Raw genomic sequence first — 21308 nt, forward strand, 5'->3', positions numbered from 1 at the left:
TATAAACACATATATATGTATAATGCTTTGATAATGTTAATTTAATAAATATGAAAGACTGAAACTGGGAAAAAAAAAAAGATCAATATATACATACAGCAATAAATGACCCGTCCCCCCTCCAAGAAAATCTCTCCATAATTACAAGGCTCCGTCAATAAGCTTTGTAGTCAAATCTAAATAACATGACAATTACAACTTCTGTCACTGAAGCAAGTTAAAGGATAGAAAACGTGACCGGGAATTATTATTGGTCTCTTTTAGACCAATAATTCAATTTGCAGCTTATATGTAGCTGTCCAGTGTCCACTAGATGCAATGGTGTGGACTGAAAACTAGCTGCACATCAAATGCAAGTTAAGCCAAATTTACCTCTTTAGTTTAGAATAAAATATGTTTGCTACAAATAAGATGAATTTCAACAAGACACTAGTTTAGTCCTCATTCTTACACTCACCATGTCCTGCTTTCTTAACAGTCTTAACTTTTTTGTTGCAAAACCCAGATTTGAAAACTTTCATATAAACACAGTCCAAAACATTTTCCCAATCATTTTAATAAGGCCAAGTCAAGATATACAGACATGACATATTAAATAGATTTACAGTACAAGACAGAATTTGAGTAACTACTGGACCCTGTTTGGAAAAACAATTGTTTCATAAAATAAAGTTTTTCATCAAAACAACTCAACCACATCTTTACTTATAATCATAGTCATTATTACACTTCTCTATTTGGGGTTGGATAAGTGCATTATATTTCTCAAAGGAATGCAAAACAACTTAAAAAGAAAAACTAATCCAAACTGAATGAATAAAATTGATTTTCTGTAGATGTGTCATTATAATTCATTTCAAAAGTTTTCTCCTGTGTCACCTCAATGCTTTTATATAAACCAGTTTAGGTAAAGACACGGTGGAGACAGAGCAGAAAAAGAGGGAGCTGATGGATGTGAGGCACTTTACATTGAACATGATGGACCTCTACCTCAGACCAAAACGTTTTCTGTTTACAAACAGCTGATCTGACAATAAAAGTCAACATCTCAGACATTTTAACTCTGGAGTTGATCACTTCTATTCTTGATCTCTTTGAGGCAATAATAAAGGCTTTCTGCATGTTACTCAGAATAAAACATAGCTGAGGAAGGTTCCACCTTACCGGGAAGATCAAATTACTTCAAGACTCATGGTGATTGGCAGCATCCATAATTCAGAGCTACAATCTTGCAAGTTGTGTGTGCGAATGAAAACAGACGGAAATGGCTTCATCCATGTCTTTCTTTTTTCTCTGCTGGAGTGCTACGGGCTCTCCCTTCTTGCACTCACAAGGTAGCCCTTAGACTTGATGATCCCCCGACTTTTGACAATTATGGAGTAACGCAGGACCCACTCCAGCCTCCAGTCTGTGACGATCAGGCCCGGGGCTCCCTCCCGCATCGCCTCCTGGAAAGTGGCTGCAGACATCAGCTCTGTGGAAAAAACATGATCAAAAGATTTCTAAAATCTCAAGTTGTGTGATGTAGAGCTTACATTATGCAGAAGCCATACCTAAGCTATTCTTATTTTAAACAGTAATCAGAAATGAAAGATTAGAAATGTTAGGCAAGAAGATGGAACAGCAAGAGGGCGGAGGAAGGAGGCCTGGTAGGTAATGGAAGTAATCCAGAACGAGGAAGACAAAGGCGAGCAGATACTTTTACTACAGCCAGAGATGAGATCCTGAATGACGTTTCATTGCATTTTTGTGTAAGTTCAGTCATCCATCTTTGCCTTGCATCAACAAGTATAGGGTTTTGTAGCAACTTTACATTTATACAGATGTAAAACTAAGTGTTGCATGTACATGTGGTGAAGTAAATTCACACACTATAATATGTTGAACAAAACACATGCAACATTGTAAATGTGATACTTTAGCAACTCCAAATGTTATCAGCTGCATCAGCATGAGCCAAAATAAGCATCTAGATTTTTTTTTTTTTTAAATTAAATTAAGAGCAATTCACCTTTGGGGTCGTTGTGTGTGAGAAGCTGGATGTCGAACTCTTTAGCGAAGGCTGTCAGGTCAGGCGGCATCACACAGCAGGAGGCCAGGTTGACCTGGTTACTGCTGGGCTTCACCTGCTCCAGGACAGGGATGTGGTCAGTGACTGGGTTTAGTTTGTTAAACAGCAGGTGAAGTTGCCAGATCTGTGAGCAGCCCAGTAAGGTTGAACAGAGAAAATTCTCCACATCCGAGTTAGCATCTCAGCTTCAATACCAAGTAAACAAATGGAGTGAGTTAAATACCAGGATTTATCCTACCTGAGCCCAGTTGTAGAGCTGCTCCAGCAGATCTTTGTCGAGGTCAGAGGTGCCGATGGCTGCAATCTGCTGACTCCTGACCAGAGCCTCCAGCTCCTCCCACGCTGGCTGCAGGTGTGCCAGAGTCTGGCTGTCACCCTCCACAGGTCCAGGTGGAGCTATGATAACTGAGTCAAGCTGAGACACTGCCAGCGTCTGACAGGCTGAGGGGTGGGAGATAATCAGGGATGTGTCACAGAAAGTCCATTTAAAAAAGGATTTAATTCATTTTGTTGCTGTATAGATTTCACACTCACCCATCTCTACTGCGTCTCTGATAGCAGACTGACCCGACTCACACAGGAAGAGCTTAACTGCATTAAAAAAACATTATGTCACCCTCCTTCTTACTGTGGATAGTCCAGTTTGGCAGGTTTAAATATATTTATTCAACATTTATTAACAATTTAACCATTTATTAAAGCTTTGCATTATTCAGAGATTCAGACTGATCTTCTTATATGTAAGGATTGAACAACGACGAGCCGTGCATCTTTTACAATATCTTTTTAATATGCTCAAGAATAGGAACTAATTTATTTTGGCCTCAATGTACTTTTTATATAATCATCAGCTGTTGTCAAGTGATCTAACTCGCCAATCTACCTGTGCATATATTCTAAATTAATGGCATTAAAATGGTTACTGACCATGGTATAATTAGTTAGTTGTGGCATACTTTCATAGGATCACCATGGCAACTTATGCTGGAGAGCTAATCTTCTCTGGGGCATCACATGTTCAAGATAAAATATCAACATTTTGTAGAAGCAGACATGAAATACCAATAAAAAAAATTTAAAAAACTGCATATATGAAAACAATCCCGACCATTAAGGCTGAAGAATCTGAGCAGAGAAAAATGCTATTTTAAAACATAGATTAATTAATTTACAACTAATTCCTGCCAACATAGTAAAATAACTGTACCGTCTGAGTTACCTTACAGATATTATGTAGACAGTATAACAAGCACTGACCTGAAACCTTGACTTCCTCCCTCTCTTCAGGTGTGATAGCATCTGTCGCTTCAGGAATGGAGCAGACCAGTGTGTCCTGCAGGTCCTGCAAGACAAGAAAAGCACTCTAATCACACCAGGGATGTTAGTTTTTCAGTCATAATTGTTCTAGATAAATGACAGCACAGGAGATGCATCGTTTGAGCTTTACAGTTTTGTAAACACCCCCCACCTCAGTCATCCAAACCTCCCCCATCCCTGTCTGCGTCCGGTGGGTGTGGTGATAAAAGCTGAGATTAGCTGAGCCCAGCAAAACGTCCAGGGCAGGAGAGAACTCAGGACTGGTCTTTTGTTTTCAGCTTCATATTTGTTTGAAAGAAACAAATTATCCAAAGACTACTACTTGCTAGGAATTCAATCAAAGTTAAAATCGACAAAACCTACTAACCAATAGGGCATTTGAACCCTCACCCACCTTCCAAACCAGGCAGACTCGCATTTGGGCTGGCGCCTTTGGCAGGCAGCCCTGCATGAACATTCATTCTGACAGCTTCCTTTCAGAAAGCCTGCAGGCCTCCTTTTATGTTCATCACTACAGTTATTTTACTTTAACAAACATTACGATCAAACTGACCCAATAGGACAGCAGCACATTTGTTAGAGTGATGAAACACATAAAACCAGTAGCTTCTATCAGGGTGAATCCCTGTGTTCATTACATCAAAGCTGTCTACCCACCGTAGATGATGGTTTTGTCGTGGACAACCAGTCACTCAGCGTGGCTTGAATGCAGTCTCGAAGCTGAAGAATCAAACAAACAGGGCGTAATATTAAAATACTGTCGGAAAGACGTGCAGATTTCTCATGAAGGATCTGTGAGCTGAACTCCAGACAGAAACATCAGGACTGCACAAAGGCATTGTCTAAATAACAAATCAGTCCAGCTGATTTTCTTCTTAATGTAAAAAGAAGGAAATAATAAGGAAATAAAGCAAATAAATAATGCTTTAAAGTTCTCATGAAAAGATTTTTACTTTTTTTTTGTCATGTTTTACCAAGAAATATCCAAGTATTTACAAAGGGTTACATATAGAGACATGACTGATAGCTGCAATAGTTGTTTAGATCATATGGGAAGAACAGCGTTGTGTTGTGTTGTTATTTGTTATATAATCTGTCAGACTTTATAGAAAGATTTATAACTATTTAACACTGTAGCACAGCTTGTTTGGTGCTGTTAAATGTAGTGGAAAAATATTATGTAGTCAACAATCACCATGTACAACATGTTTTTAAATTAGGCCATTAAAGAAGAGACAATATCTACTTGCATTTCAGTAAAACATTGCATGTCTATAGAAAAGTGCTCATTTTAACCTTTACCCTTTATTATAGCTGTTCACAACAACACACACACTGCCCTTTCTCATTGTAGAGACCTGCAGGGACAATGAATGGCGAGCTCAAAATGTAACACCCACTAGGACCAATCCTCTTTAATAAATAGCCACCACACCTCTTTATAACTGCATCGAACATGATGTCCATCTGATCTGACAAGTCAGTCAAAGGCAAACCTACTGTAAACTACTTTGTTAATGGATCAACTGTTACAGCTGTTTATTAAACTACCTGCATCTACTAACATGAGGAATTTTCTGTATTAAGTTAATCTCACGTTGATATTACACAAGATCTGAGTGTGTACTGTGGTCATTTTCTATTTTGTCCTAAAATGGCTTTATTATATTAGTTAACATTACAAACAAATAAAAAAGGTAAGTTTAAGTATGTACACGTCACCAAATAAATTTTTTATTTGGTTGAGATTTTCATAACCTGAAAGCGTTTTCAAAGAAAAAAAAAAAAAAACATTTGAGGAGTATTTACATAAACTATGACATAATGACAAATGACATAACACCTTCTCTTTACAAATATTTAGTATTGTATATGTACCATACACAATATGGGAGATATTGTGTTTTTTTTTTTTTAAAGAAAAAAAACATTTGACGCGTATTTACATAAAATATGACATAACACATTCTCTTTACAGATATGTAGTATTGTATATGTACCAGATCATCACATCTACAACCATCCACCATGCTGTTCACGTCAGGATAAAGTTATTTACACCACATATTTAATACAGACTAATATTATTTTCTCACAAACTACTGAAAATCATTTATATATTGTTTTGTTTATGTAAAGCTGCACAGGCCGTTTTATTGCTGACCAGGTATCCGAACTTACAGGCTAAGCTAACATGAGGGTGAAACCACCGCCGCTAACTGGGAATTTCTCACCTCCTCGCTGGGAGAGCCTGGACATTTCTTTTTCATCCGGCTTCGGTTGACTAAATTCCCGGTGTGGAGTCTGAGAGTCTTGGCGTGATTCAGCTGCACCTTTGCCTCGGTGTTCATGTTGGTGTTTTGGAGATCCATGTGGTTTCCAGTTGCTAAGCTAGCGAGCTGCTAAACCAAACAAGGCGTGCGGCTCCGTAATGACGCGGCTGGCAGCAAAAGCTGTCTGACTGTCTCTGTAGCGGCTGGACAAGCAGTCACCTCCGCTATTAAAAAATGTTGTGGTCAGGATGACTTGCATTCAGTCAGTGTGGACTAACTTGCTGGTTTTGGTCCCTCCTCAGTGGCTGGTATGGCAGTAGTAAAGCCGGTCGGCCACGCCCACATGGAGGTGTCGTTTACAGTCCAGTAAAAAGCTGGTGTGGAGAACTGGATGATGCGGGAATGAATGGACTGGCTCACCGGAGCGGACTATGGCAAGCCAATTTGACATTTATTCAAAGCACACTCCTCTCGTAGTACTTTAGGTAGAGTTCCACATTAGATTTTTCCTAGCTAAAATTACATTCTTTACTAGTGAAAATTGTTTTTAAAAATATCCTCTATAACATTTTTTCTTGAAAAACCTAAATTTCAAGATATCTAAGAATACAATTGTACTAGTAAGAACCAAGTTTCAGGTGTCTACAAATCTTTACCATTTTTAAGTGGTCACTTACAGCATATATTAGCTTGGCTAGACATGTATTTCAGATATCTTTAATTCAATTAGTCCTAGTTCTCACTAGGACTAATTGAAAAACAGATATCTAAAATTATTATTGTGACTAGTAAAAAAAATTAATTACAGATATCTGAAGCACATATCCCATTAAGCTAATAAATGTTAAAAAGGCTTGCCAGAGCGGACTCTGGTTCCTGCACTTTCAGCCATAACCACTAGAGGGCGCCAATGTATCATTTAACCAGCCCGGAAACGTGACCAGTGCAGCACCAGAGCAAGTGGGCTGTTGGATGAGATGCAGTCACCTATTTATTCATGTGGCATTCACATTATTGAGATTCTGTTCGGCCATTTTTTATTATTATTTTGCCAAACTTTGCCGTGCTACTACTCCTGCACCATTCAAGTCACTTCAATCTTTCAGATCTTAAACTCCAGCTCCTTCAGGACATGTGTGCTACGATTTTTTTTCTTTCTTTAAATCTTTGTAGTTTTTTTTTTTTTTTTTTTTTTTTTTTTAGATATTTAGCATTTTGTAAAAATAAATTCAGCCTTGTGATTGGATGAAAATCTTCCCAACCAAATGCGGAGTGGACGTTGCAAAAATTCAGCACAGTGATTGGTCAACAGGATTTCAGAGCTCTGCACCGGTTTGCAGTGTCCGGTTCATCAATTTCCCGTCCCCAGTGTCTTTCCTGCAAAATCTTTGAAACGCTACACCTCCTACACCGTTTGTCTCACTTCAACCATTCAAGTATCAAACTCTTCAGCCCATTCAGGAGATATGTTCTACGACTTTTGGTCTTTGTTACATTTAAACCTTTTAAGTTATTCAAGTTTTTGTCAATGTATTGAAATCTGTTCCTGTGATTGGACAAAACGGAATTCAGCTCAGCGATTGGTCCATTTTCTGCACCTGGACACAGGTACACATACAAGGCACTGGTTCAAATACAGTATTTAACATTTACTTACATTGTTGTGTGTCAGCAGTTGTTTGTGTGATGGCATACAGTTCTGCAGGCTGTTTAAAGGAAACTATCACTCTTACCTGCACACTTCAAGGAGCAAAGGAATTTATTTGCAAATGTCACGGTTAAATATGAAGGAATTGTTCCAACAATCCTCCCTGCAACATTTCAACACTTTGATAAATCTTAAGCAACTTTTTTAAAAAAAAGTTTTTCACACTGAACAATAAAGTCTGTCACATCTTTACTGCAGTTTAGTTCAACCTCACACATGTTTTTGCAATCCTGCTATATGCACCCTGCTGGAAGTGAAAAAAAAAGGCAATCTCATCCCAATTGGAAAACATTTAAACGCTTTTTCCAAAGTGTGACTAAGAGTACTAATGGTGTAGTGAGTAAGTCAATGTGCTTCAAAACAGGAGTTCATGGGTTAATCCCAATGTGGGGCAAATTTAAAAAAAAAAAATTCAATTTTTTTTTCAATTTATTATACTTATGCAATTTCATTTCAATCATTTAGCATAGTTCAATAAGTGGGCATTCACATTTGCTATTATTTCAATAATAGCTGGTTTTAGTTTATTTTCTCATTTATTTACTACTACATTTAATTGATAATGTAATCTTTTATCTTTCCAATTGGTTTCTTTCTTCCGTGTCTTCAAAATAAACGCTGTTATCAATGTGGAAGAAAACAGAACTCAGTTGTTAATTATTTAAATTCCACATTTCCTTAAAAAACTATACGATTAGTTCATTCATTCTCATATTTAAATTGGACAGTACAGTAGGTCAGTATTTGATGATATGGTGAAAAGGAGTTTTAATAAAACGCTTCACAAAAGTCACAGATAACATGTCACTGTATAAACTCCAACACCCTGATTCATAAGTAAGGCAAGGCAAGTTTATTTGTATAGCACTTTTCATGTACAAGACCATTCAAAGTGCTTTAAATGAAACATTAACAGCATTACAGATGTTGTTAAAAAAAAACAAAACAGCATTACAGATGTTGTTAAAAAAAAACAAAAAAACATAAAAGACAACACAAATAACAATTTTACAATAAAATCATAAATTATATTAAAAATAAGTTCCAGTGCAGTTCATGTGCTTTTCCTGTGATGAACTGTTACAGTGTTTTTTCATGAAGAATTTAAACATTGAAGAGGCATATTCAGTCAATGATGTGTGAAATAAACTGTTACAAAGCAAATCTTTCACTGTGTTACACCATCGCTTTAGTGGATCACTAAAAAGTGCTGCAAGTGCTGTGCATGTGTCTGCTGCCTTAGTCTGCCTGATCCTGTTCTGATGGGTCGTACTGGAAGAACATTTTATTTTTCCAGTTCTGTGACAATAAAGCTTTCATTCATTCATTCATTCATTTTGATGCTGAACCTTTAGTATGCATATGTTTCCAGGCGTGTGACAGGATGAGATATGGAAAACTTCAGCACATCCCAAAGCTTTACAGTAGAATTGGGGTTTGGAGTTTATATTAAACCAAGATTTAAACATATTTCTATTTAATGTTTTCACAAAAACTCAGAAGCAACTAGTTCTGTAATGGAGGAGTGCTGTTCCTGTTTCTAAATGGAAGCGATCCCAAAACAAAGCTGCATGAAGTTAGTTTCCTTTTTTCTGAAAAGATAGCACTTCCAAGCACAGAGTCGGGTCACAGCAGAGTTTCTTTTCCAGTTTAGGAAGAAAAATGCGACTGTTCTGCACAAACCCCTGACCCTTGTAATTCTGACTGCAGCAAAACTTTGACCTCACTTATTTTCTTGCTCAACAACAGGAAATCCCTGTGAGTCGGGGTTACAAATCTCCACGAAAACTGCTTCTTTTATGACAACACAGACAGAGCTGTGGTCCAGCAGGGAGATGTTCCAAAATGCAACATGTGTTTGAGGATATTTTTACACTTTTGACTATGCAATGCATCACACGTAAAGTTGTAAAACCTTCATCTTACTCATAAATAAGCAGAATATTTGGTAGACATGCTTATCCAGATTAATGTACAGTCACTTTCAGTATTTATTGTGCACACAGCATCAGCTCAAAGGGACAATGAGCACATAAAGCTTTGGTTTGTTCTTCAAAACATATTTACATTTACAGAATAACAGAGGCAGATGTGCAAGATAACATTTAAAAAGAAATGAAGTCCTTTCTATTTGTGCTAGAATTCAGGATGTTTTAGCAGCTGGAGGGTATTTAGGGTCACCAAGAAAATAAATGGTATCAAATCATCCTAACATGATTAGTATTTGAATGATATTTTTAAGAATGAGGTACACAGTTGTGGGCTGAGTACCAAAGACTCGGGAGAAGCAGGAGAGGCCAGGTGGCATCAGGAGAGAAGTGAGGGGGGTCGGATTAGCGTGACAAGCAGAAGCCTGCTGAAAACTATTCATCAGGTTCACAGATTGTTTAAAATACACCAGAGGGGTTAACACATGAAAAACAGAACAACATAAACAAGCAGGATATTTGAAGGCACATGATTGCAGAACAGGCTTCACGTGGAGATTATTGCACCAGCTGCAGAGCAGGAGTCTACTCCTGCAATCCAGGACACATTTCACTGCCAAAACTAAAGAAAGTGCTGTCTCTTGTTTCAGCTGCAGTGTTGCAATACATCACTTTATATGTCCACTTCTTTTTTGTAGTCCACAATGAGAATGTGTTTGCAATAAAATGCTATTAAACAAATGAATGCACATTTTCTGATTTGCAATTCAGTAGAGGAACTTATTTGATAATCAGATTATTTTAATCAAGTGATCACATCACTGTGTCAGTAACAGTAACATCACGTTAAATTTGCAGCAACACCATACATCTGGACAGCGGTGCAGAAAAAATGGAGCATAGAAAATACAGATCAGATAACAATCGGGCCTGGCAGCCAATGTTTGTAGCTGTAAGAGGGACCTGATGACAATAATCAGTTCAAGATGTAGTGAAGTAGATCAACTTCAACAGGACATCACACATCTTCATGACTTCAGTTTGATTTGTTTTTGTGAGTTGTTCAACCTGCAGCTCTGCAAAGCACTTTGCATTTTCTAGTGTAAAACATGTTTTGATATTTTTAGATATAATTTCCGTTAATGAGATAAGAAGCTCACATGCAAATCCATTATCAGTTTAAAGCGAGCAAAGCCTCGTTACTATAGACATGTGCAGACATGAGGGGGGTTGTTTAAGCTGTTGTGATTGCACGTTGATTGGCATTTTACCTGTACTTTGCTCACAGTAATAACGATAGCAGGCCAAAGATGTTATCTGATGTGAAAGCAGTGTTTTAGAAAACTTACCTTTTCAAAAATATTTATATGCTGGAGGAAGGAGGTGAAGTCAAAGTATCGGTTACATAAGATGCAGTTGGGTGGTACTGATGTGTGTGCGTGAGAGCTTCACTTATCGGCACTCACTTTTCTTAAGCCAAAAACTGCAAAGAACAGAAGAAAAAAAACTAGAAGAAAAGCCTCAAGGGACACAATGATCCTGTTGCACTTCTACTCTGATTGTAAATCTTGGCTTGTTCACAGGAGGTGTGGTAAAAAGTCAGAAAGGGGGGGCTATAAAAGTGCAGAGCCACTGGAAGCTGCAAAGCTTTTCCCTCAACACGTCGTGTGAAATCCTGAATGCGAACAGGTAGGATTTTCTGCATGGCATGAAGACTGTGCTTCTGTTTTGTTTTGTGTAATCCTGATTTTATAAACTTGTAATGAGTTTGGTATGATGTCAGAGATGTCAGTGGGGTGAAGCTGTAACTCAATATTAACTGGTTTCTGCATAAGAAAAGAGTGTTATGAAGAAGAAACATCTGGACACAGCTGGGGACCAGACAGAAAGATTTTGATCAGGGGTCAAAACCTTTTGCTGGCATAGGACCGCAGATAAAGTCTTTATTGGAAAATATCTGATCATAAAAGAGGGTGGTGGACTTCAGATAAAGCTTCAGATGTTGTCAGACTTTCTTTTTAAAATTTACTCTGTTTTTCTGCAGAAGGAACAACAAAACCAGCAGCAGCCATGAAGAATCACGCTCTCATCTTCCTTCTGATCTTCACCTGCATGTACCTGAGTCTCGCCCAAGGTATCCGTGAGATTAGATTACACTCATATGAGAAAGGATTTTTTTTATTCCAAATTCAGTTAGACTGCGAATAAAACGGTTTCTTCTTTCATGGCAAATCATGACTGCAGATATGCGTATTTTCAGTAATAAGTTTAAACAATAAGAAACTGGTTTGAGTGTAATTAAATGTTTTGTTTTATGACTCTGAAGAACATTTCTTGTAAACATATTTTAACATAATATTGAATTCAGCTGTTTTCCATAGCCACATTGTTTTTACCAGCCAGGGAGAGCTGGCAAACCAGAGAGAAAATGACCTCTTTAAAATGTGATTAATTACTCTGCTCAGTGCGTTTCACCACAACCCTTCATTCCAATATGTTTTCTGCCAAAAGTTAGTTTTATAGATCAATTTGACAAAATAAATAAATAAAATAAGAGAACAATTTTAGTTTAAAGAAATTAGCAGCTTTTAGGAAAAATGCAGCAAAAGTCAGGATTTGTTTAAGTATATTTTAATAGATAAGTTAAAATACTCATAAGATGTTTCAGTAAAAGAAAAACAGCCTGAAGGTATTTAAATACGGCTGACTTCCTTCAAACTGAAATAATTTATGTAAATAACCCCGGGATGCAGAGCTATCAGAGCTGCCGTCCGTCTTCATGAAGCAGAAGTAACCTGAAGCATCAGGGGGAGGAGTGTTAGTCCAGGGTTAACTCAGAGTCAAGAGCTGCAGGGAAAATAGCACAAGGTTAAATAAAAAGTAACTTCATACTGAACAAGAAATTTGTTGCTATTTCAAAATTTAGTTCAGCCTGATTATAAAAACTTGTATGGATAAAATATTTAACTGAGCAGCTAACCGTCAGGTAGGGAAAGATTTTGGAAATGGTTTACCTTTTTCTTCTTTTTCTACAGATATGTAATGTTATTGAATAGAGGAGCTTAAACGATGTAATTCACATAATTTAGAAGTTAAAAAAATATATGTATATGTAACTCTATATATATATATATATATATATATATATATATATATATATATATATATATATATATATATATATATATATATAAATATATGTATATATATATATATATATATGTATGTATGTATGTATATGTAAATCCCTTTCATGATTTCAGTGTGTGTTAAGTCATACCCTGAAAACATTTCACTTCTGTTATTTGTTAGTCGCTCACTAACTTAACTTCCCACAGTGAGTGTGTGAGGGGGAATGTTTCCCAGACAGCGCTGGCTTCGCGCCAGATGTTTTACAAATATTCAATAAAGCCAAGAATAAGAATTCACTTTTTGCAAATGTGTAACAGTCAGTTTTACCTAATCAGAAATTTTAATTAAGCAAAGCATAATTTAATAGGATTTGCCACTTTAAGTTTCAGTAGCATGAAATTAGTAATTAGAAGTAATTTTTAATGCTTTTTTAGTCAAAGCTATTTACAGAAAAAAAAAAGAGAGAGAAAGTAGTTGTCTGACATCAGGATATGGTCCACCCTGCTGTTATTTTTATCTCTGTTAAACATAGTAAAAAAAAACAAAACAAAGAACTCTTATGGTCAACTTTTTCCTAGCAGAAAGAGCCTGCAGGGGTTGGTGCATAACATTTTCTGTCTTCTCTCTCTCCAGGCTCCTTTGACAACTGTTGTCTCGGCTATGTGAAATCAGTTGGATATCGTATAAGGAAAAGCATTGTGGATTACAGGATGCAGGAAACAGATGGTGCTTGCAACATCAGAGCCGTTGTGTGAGTATTAAATTTTGTCCTTTTTCTTTTCTTCATCGAAGCCTTTTGTTTTCATGTTTTAAATTTGGCAAAGACTGACAGTAAAAGCAGAAGCCTGCTCATGAAGCAGAGCAGACAACTGATCCAAACCTAAATTTAGAAATTTGTGAGCTTCTGAAGAAAGCTCGATGAAGATAAATAATGTTGTTTCTGTGCGCAGGTTTACGTATATGAGAAAGCGTGGCATTAAGAGGCGGCAGACTTTTTGTGCCAATCCAGAAGAAGCTTGGGTCCAAGAGCAGATGAGGATCATGGAAATGAAATCGAGGGATTAGGTAAAACTTTACGCAATATACTTTCAGAGTGATGTACATCTGATACTTTACAGACAATCCCAATCACTCATCAGTTGGCATGTGTCTTTACAGGCTTCAAACAGAGAAACCTGAGAGGAGAGAAGAAGGCGGCTGTTATAACGCCCTGTCATCATTATCATCATTTTCAACCAACTGAATTGTGTTTCAGTTGATTTGATGTTTCCTGTAGCTGACAGAAAATGTAAATCTTGTGCTCTATTCTTTGTAACTCAAGCCGTATCCTCAAAGTTATAGCCAGTACAGAAAAAACAGTCCCTCATATGAGCCATGACCATGATACTGTTTACTTCTCTGTGATGTGTCGAGCGATTGAGGAATGAGCCACCCTTTGGCAGCTTTAAAGTGTGATTAAATGTGTGTGCGTGACATAAATGTAAAAAAATTAAACCACTTTAGTGATAAGCTGTGCTTTTTTTTATATATATACAACAGACTTTCATAATTTTGTATCAGCACTCTAACTGTACTTCGGGTTTTCCTGCATCAAATAAAGAACAAATGTAAACAAAAATCTGGCGTCTTAATTATTAATCAGAAAAAAAAGCTCTCATTAAGCTGTTTTAAATCAGCTCAACCCTAATCTGATGAGCCAATTGTTGATACAAGTAAAGGAAAGCAGACTGAGCCTCTGTCCAATAATCTCTCTTTTAGTTTTTTTGGCATCAGTGTGAGCCATGACTTGAGTGCATGATCCATCTGTCAACACAGTAAAACAGGCTCTTGAGACAGATCGGCCCACAGCTCACAGAGCCAGCTTTCTCTGGCTTGATGATAACTGCACTGATAATAAAGTTAAAGGGAACCATATCCCCAGACATGCAGTCCAACATCACTGGACTAAAGGATTGTTTCTAAACTTTTCATGTCTGTCTTGCTGGCATTGAAGTGATCTCTTGAAAATGTTCTTATGTGATGAAGATAATATTCAGTCTTCACACAGCAGGAAGATGTTTTGAGTCCAACTCCAGATAAAGTAAACAGCCCTTAATGTGTCAAATTTTGTGGATATCACCAGAAGATGTCATTCTCAGAAGATTTCCCTTCATGAGTTTAAGTTTAATTGGTTTTGCAGACAGGATCATAATATTAATATTAATACTAATTAATGACAATATTTTTCATACAGGTCACAGTAACAACATGATAATAATGCAGTGTTTTGAGGTTTAACTAAACAACACATATGTTTTTAATTCTGTTTTCAATATTTCTAGAATGACAAGACAATAACAAGACAAACATGTCATGTCCTAATCTTGTTCATGCTGTTGAGACTAATCAGGTCAGGTCAGGTTTATTGATTGAGCCACTTCACAACATGTTTCATAGATTTTTTTTTTTTTAAAAGATTCAGTCTTTGGATGGTTGGGAGAGGGTTTGGAGGGAGCGGTGGAGGGGGACTGCATGGCTGAATGAAGGTGCTCGACCCCCCTGCCCTGTGTTGCAGGGGGGCTCCTGCTGCAGCCTTCCTGTACTCTTTGCTGGGTAGGTTCTCTGCCCTCTCTGCTTTGGCTGTCCTGGGTTCTGTGCTCTGCGGGTCTGCTGGACCTTTGGACCTGGGGCTCCTCCCCATGCAAGTTCACACGTGAGATGCTCTTATCTCCATCTGCTTTCAGGTGGTTACTGCTGTTTGGATGACCGTACAGTTCTCTGCAGGTACTTTCGATAATTGTTCGTTGCACTTTTGTTATATGATTATCATACTTTCTTTGTGTATCTCTGTAGAATTATATTGGCTTATGTTATTTTTGTGGATACTGTTGTAATTTTGGCAGCTGGGTCAACTTTTCCTTCTAAGTTTCTTTCTTTTTGACTCGCTCTCCTTTCTAACTTTCTGTTTTACACTTTCTTCCTTTGTCTCTCCTGTCCGGTTTAGTATCAGAGCTAATAAATAAGAATAATAATAATAAAAGAAATAGAAATATTTAAAAAGTAAAGGGGCAGCTGTGACACGTCTCCCTTGGTAAAGCCAATCTGTCATGCACAATTTGACACACAGAGCACTGTTGTATCTGCAGGGATGCTGGACAAGACAGGGTTCAAAAATTATACAGTCAAACTGAATCCAACAAATAATTTGATTACATTTATGATGATTCACATGACTAAAGTTAAGTATAATTGTGTTCATATAAAGCTATTTAATAACATGTGGCACAAGAAACCAACAGATTACATAAAATATGCTTCTGTTGATTCTTTTCCTTTAATGCTGCAGGGAGACAATCCACATAAAAATTACCCTTTAACAAGAAAACCCTCCAGCAGATCCAGCCTCCAGGACTGATTAAGGACTGTGAGTACAAGAAGGAGGTTTCAACACACACCCGAAACAAGTTAATGGCAAAAATAATTTCATTGTGAATATTGGAGAGGGGCGAATGTAGAAAGGTTGTCAGTGCATCATGGGACTTTTGACAATAGCCTTGACTTGTGGTGGCATAACTAAAGGAATAGTAATTCTTCTCCATGCAAGCCTAACTATAAGCTTTTATCAATAAGGAAAGTATAACTGTAATCTCATCCTTTTTAAACCCGCAGGTCCCCCTCTCAGAGCAAATGGTGCCAAACTGTACAAACATCTTCATTTTAGGGACCTTGCCAGGACTGACTAACACCTCAGATATCCTTCTGGTTCTCCTTATCAGAGAAGAAATAATGTTTACATATGGTACAATAATTTAACAGATATTTATCAGCTGAATCACTTCGAAGGGATTTTCACATTCATCCTGAAAATGTTTGCTTTTGTAGCCGAGCCTGAAACTTAAAGGTCTTTGTATTAATTTAAAGTCTTAATTCTATTATGAATTTAACAGACAAATGTAGAATCTAAGATTCTGTTTCATTTACTTCATTTTTCATTCATTTCTTCTTGTCTCTGTGTGGGAATTGACTCAGAGCAGAATTAAGGTTTACATGACAGAGGAATTTAATAGTTCGGAATTAAAAAGCAAATAAACCAGCCACTTACATCGGAATGAAGTTTAACTCCGTATAGAAATTTGCATTAGGAATTAAGTGTTTACATGGTCATGGTTCATCATTTTAATGTGGAATTAACTTTTATTCGGAATGGAAGAAAATAAAGCTCCCATGTAAACGTAGCCAATGACTAATGTCCTGTCTGGTGACAGGAAGCAGTATCACAGGTAAATGCAGTCTATCCAGAGTTTTCTAAGTTACACGTTAAAGTGCAGGATGTTCTTATGTTTAAGATTACAGGCATTTTTTTTTCTCACCATTTTTTTTTCTTCAAAATCCACATATAGTAACATTAATTGAAGTAGATTTACTAAAGTATTTGCTGCCTTCTTCTGTGTAGTCTTCTTAACTTTACACTTATTAGTCATGGAAAAATAAGATTTTCACTACATCTCCTTGACTGTATCAGTTATACAGATTACACATTTTCCCACTTTTCTGGTCCTGTGATCTTAAATTTGATTTCTTCATATAATGATTCTGCATGTTCCCAATAAAATGAGGGATTAAATGTTATTTGGGCTGAAAGAATCTGCCTGTTTCTTTATGAGAATAAATGATTTTGAAGATAATCTTGCACAACTGGAGAAACCACAGGGCCAAAGTTCAAAACATGGTTCTCATTGCAACAAGATGGGTTTTCTACCACATGATGCATCATCAGAGAAACACAGAACATGCTGTAGAGCACTAGAATAGTTTATTTTTGATAAATTAATCAAATTTAATCACATCCTTTTTACTATCATATTCTGCTTTCAAATAATCTAAATCCGTCGTCCATTATCATCAATATTATCAAAAAGTTATTGGTCCTCTGAAAAATAGGCTTTTTGGGCTCCCTGGGGTCTTGGCCACACCCTTGCTGCCTTATAGACATCTGGATGTTAGAATATACTTGTATAACTTAAGCAAATCTTATCACTCCCAGAGGGCGTCAGTCATTAGAACATGATGGATAGATTGTGAAATGTCTTCAGACGTCATCATCAACTTCAGATCCTCATGGTGGTCTACGGGCTCGGATTTGTACTGTGTAAACCGCAGTTTTGTGGAACTTGAAGTGTTTTCATCCTCTTATTTCTTGTTGCCTCAATAAAAGGCAAAAGTGCATGAAATAAAAACAAATCCAGCTGCTTTCCCAGCGCAGTTAAACACACGTCAGTTTCATCGTGTCAGTTTGTTTTGATCAGAAACTGGGCTGAAAAACCAAAGAAAAGGACTGAAAGACCAACGTTTAAGATTCTGTTTGTTAAACTTCAAATTAACTTTTTTACCATCTTCTTTTGTTTGTTTGTTTTTTATTGAAAATGTCTGTTTACTTTGGTGATTATTGGTCTGCTTCACATCTTTCAGTTTTTCTTGTAACTTGGCACCAATTTTCCACACGCTTTGTAATACAAAACCTTTACAGTTGTGAATTTCATGATTTGTCTCTTTTACAACTGCATGTGAAGGTGCTTTCTATCATGGTCATTGTCCTAACAGCACTTATAATATTCACCCACAGTTACTAATTATACTTCAGTGCAGGTCAGAAGTTATTTAGACTTTCATGTTGAAATTCTGAGAAATGAGATGTTTAATATCAGTAACAAGAGGAACCAGTGGGTTCAGCTGGGGATACATATTTCAGCGATGGGATAATCAGTGGGAAAATAAAGGCAAATTCAAGGCCATACATATTTCGACACAGAAAAACAAACCAGACCATGAAGGAAACAATTTCCCACAGTTGTGCCTTTTTACAATGACACAGAAAACAATGAAAGAGTCCTCTCTATCGAGTAGGATTCAGATACTCTTTATCATAACTCAGATAATGTTGAAGACATCCTGCCTAACGACCTGAAGGTGATTCTCACCTTCTGACTCACTTTGAGAAAAAGTTTTTGTGATGGCTGTTAAAAAAAGACATCACCTGATGATACAGTCCTGCCTGCCTGAAGCTGATGTGGCTCTCATGTTTTTTATGAGAATTAAACACAGAAACAAGCCAGATCTTGCTCCAGTTGGGCTTTATTTGACATCTTGTCTTTTTAGGTCATGACAGACAATGACTGCAGGATTTAAAACACCTTTGCGTGCAAACTATGTGGAAAAAAAGAGAAAGAAAGTGTTCATGCTCCAATAAACATGAATAAAGGATTTGTTATACAAATGAAAGAGGCTTCTTTAGCAGAGAATCAAGACAAAGGTAAGCGGCTTAAGAAGGATAAGGTGAAGAGAGAGGTAGAGAAAGGATACCATATGTGTAAAACCCACATTATTTCAAATTTAAAAGCTTTAAATTGACCTGAATGAGCTGTCATCTCTATAAGACCAAAGTGTTGAAGAAGATCCGGCATGCAAATAAAGAAGCAGGAAACAAATAAACAAACTAAATGAATAAATAACATAAAAGAATAATAATCCAGTGTATCTGATCAAAGTGATTCTGTTCTTCTGTGTTTTGCAAAAGTTGTTTTTCAGACTGTTCCTTGCTTTGACACTGCTTTAATTCTTCACATAATCCACTCCACAGCTTCACAGCAGACACAAAGAGGTTCTCATTGGTGTTCTTGCAAAGAGGCTCAAAATTTTTAGTCTGTTTGCTAGTTTATATATAAATATTTAGGTTTAAAAATTAATCACATCTACAAATTTGAGTACCTTTGACTTCAAAAAGTATGGAGCTGTATGGTTATAAGTCAGTGGTTCCCAACTCAACCCCCCCACGGGGGTCCCCTGAAAAGCGCTGGTGCCCCTGAGCCCCTGAACATTTAGGAAAAAACAGTGATGCGATATGTTGTGAACTTAACTTTGACTTTATTGACAGATGAAACTTAATTCAACATTTAAGGTGAAAATCTAACTTTTGAAAGCAAAAAAACAACAACCACCTGTTTTCACTTTGGGGTGGGGTGGGGGGGTCCATGGCTTTTCGGTGTTTCTGTGAAGGGGGTCCTCAAGGAAAACAGGTTGTGAAACGTCTAAGTAACAAGCATTATGAATTACTCATATGGCCCTAGTTGGATGTATACTGAAGATGATGAACATTGCTCCAAACTGTACAATGGAAAACGGAGAAACCAGTGATGAAGGATTGCTGCAGATTGCTGGAAATTTTTTCCAGACATTAAGGACATACTGGAACTTCTTCACAGTGTTTAATTATGATTTCAAACTGTGACCTATGTGCACAACTTCATTATAACTTGGCCGGCTCTCTCATGCAGCCCAGCTGACATGGTGAATTTAAAAATAAGATTAAGATTTGGTTCATCAGTATTTGTCAAGATGAAAAATACCTAATTAGTCCCAGTGGACATTAAAATGATTTAGTGTAAAGCAAACATTACTAACTACTACAAAAAATAATATAATGTAATCATGGATTTTATTATTAAATCATTAGAGGTCCAGTGTTTAGGATGTCGTCACACCTAAATTATGAAGAACACAATATATCCCATCTTATACTTAAAACTATAAAGTATGACAGCTGTTTAGTTGAAATATAAATCCCCTTTTGTATAATTTTCAAACATAGAAATAAAAATCAGACTGGAATAAATCACAAAATATAGAAATTATGTTAGATTTAAAGGATTCTTTACTAAAAACTAATTGGACTTTAGGATTTTACATAATTTAACAGCTTTTCACATGATTGTTTTTTCAGGGGAATTTGTGAACTAATATGTTAAGATTGCTTGAGTTGACATTAGATTATGCATTTTAAGTTTTGTTCTACTAAACTGTATTCTACTTTCATTTGCCAGAAAGGATGTTGAGTGAAAAGGAGATTGGGCAATCACCATAACTGTGTTTTTACAATCTGCATTTGGCAATAAGAGCTCAAGGCAACTATTTCACTGCCAAATGCACAGCAAACAACTGCAGGCATAGTAATTTAGTGCATTTCTTAGCTCAACATCTTACTGTCAGAGGGTTGGGTAAAGGTGTGAACTGAGAAAACTATCACATATGAATGACAAGAAATAGTGAGAACAAACTGGGATTTACTTTCACTGTCCATTTTTTATTTCCATTTGAACAAATTTCTACATTTCATACTCAAACAATAACACTAATGGATGTTTCCACTTTTATTCAACTTTATATGATTTATTTGCCTTCAAATTTGCCCAAAAAAACACAGTACTGACAAATGACCTCTTTTAAAATTAGGTCAAGCAGAGGTCTGTTATCTACCAGTGGCAAAAGACATTAATAATGGAAACCTCTCCCAGTATTAGCCATATTTATGTACACAGCTCTACAGATTAGATGTTTTTCAAGAGGAAATGAAGGAAATGACATTGAGAAAGAACAGGCTTCCTAAATAAACAGTAAGTCAAAACTTCTTTTTGGCACTAGCTGGGGCTTGATAATATCTTAATGCCAGCTCTTGCTGATACAATGTGTGCACATTCATGTATGAACAGGCAAAGGATGGAGGGTTCAACATGCTTACGAAATCTACATCTAAAGAGGAGGTGTACGCAGACACTGACAGAACTGGCAATAAACTTTGACTTGGAAGTAATGGGAAAAGAAAGATTCCTGGCTGAGACACACTGATGAACCCTGAAGGGCAAAAGCACAAGCGAGATGTAAAAGAAGCTGAAGACGGAGAAATAACCAGTTTTAAAAGTTTCACTTCATGTTTGGGAGCAGCTATTTCACTGAAAGTGGTTTTAAAATGAGAACTGACCCAAGAGTCAAGCTTTATTTATTTTCAGGGCTTTCAAGCAGACAAGGAGTTCTGAAGAGACTTCTTCCTGGAATGAAATTCCTCCTGC

The 21308-nt window shown here is 36.8% G+C and overlaps 2 protein-coding genes across 2 annotated transcripts; one reads left to right on the forward strand and one right to left on the reverse strand.

Annotated features, from left to right (window-relative positions):
* Window positions 1-639: 639 nt before the first annotated feature.
* On the reverse strand, window positions 640-5881 carry gclm (glutamate-cysteine ligase, modifier subunit). The gene is made up of 7 exons (XM_079245339.1): window positions 5623-5881; window positions 4046-4108; window positions 3329-3413; window positions 2606-2662; window positions 2310-2512; window positions 2012-2126; window positions 640-1474 (listed from the first exon to the last, which is right to left on the reverse strand). The coding sequence occupies exons 1-7, from the start codon at window positions 5758-5760 to the stop codon at window positions 1305-1307; spliced, it is 831 nt and encodes a 276-aa protein (XP_079101465.1). The 5' UTR covers window positions 5761-5881; the 3' UTR covers window positions 640-1304.
* Window positions 5882-10936: 5055 nt separating this feature from the next.
* On the forward strand, window positions 10937-14047 carry LOC306759828 (C-C motif chemokine 25-like). Its single transcript, XM_079245569.1, has 5 exons — window positions 10937-10986; window positions 11342-11431; window positions 13063-13180; window positions 13380-13494; window positions 13588-14047. The coding sequence occupies exons 1-4, from the start codon at window positions 10977-10979 to the stop codon at window positions 13492-13494; spliced, it is 333 nt and encodes a 110-aa protein (XP_079101695.1). The 5' UTR covers window positions 10937-10976; the 3' UTR covers window positions 13588-14047.
* The last annotated feature ends 7261 nt before the right edge of the window (window positions 14048-21308 follow it).

This window comes from Telmatherina bonti, assembly GCF_933228915.1.
Source record: "Telmatherina bonti genome assembly, chromosome: 8".
Lineage (NCBI taxonomy): Eukaryota > Metazoa > Chordata > Actinopteri > Atheriniformes > Telmatherinidae > Telmatherina > Telmatherina bonti.

Excerpts from the sequence above, each read along its gene's own strand:
- gclm (XM_079245339.1), bottom strand. The coding sequence starts at position 5,760 with ATGGATCTCCAAAACACCAACATGAACACCGAGGCAAAGGTGCAGCTG. Across the intron at positions 4,109-5,622 it reads CAGGCTCTCCCAGCGAGGAG|CTTCGAGACTGCATTCAAGC; the intron begins GTGAGAAATTCC and ends TTGATTCTTCAG. Across the intron at positions 2,127-2,309 it reads AGCTCTACAACTGGGCTCAG|GTGAAGCCCAGCAGTAACCA; the intron begins GTAGGATAAATC and ends GTCCTGGAGCAG.
- LOC306759828 (XM_079245569.1), top strand. Across the intron at positions 11,432-13,062 it reads GTACCTGAGTCTCGCCCAAG|GCTCCTTTGACAACTGTTGT; the intron begins GTATCCGTGAGA and ends CTCTCTCTCCAG. Across the intron at positions 13,181-13,379 it reads TGCAACATCAGAGCCGTTGT|GTTTACGTATATGAGAAAGC; the intron begins GTGAGTATTAAA and ends TTCTGTGCGCAG.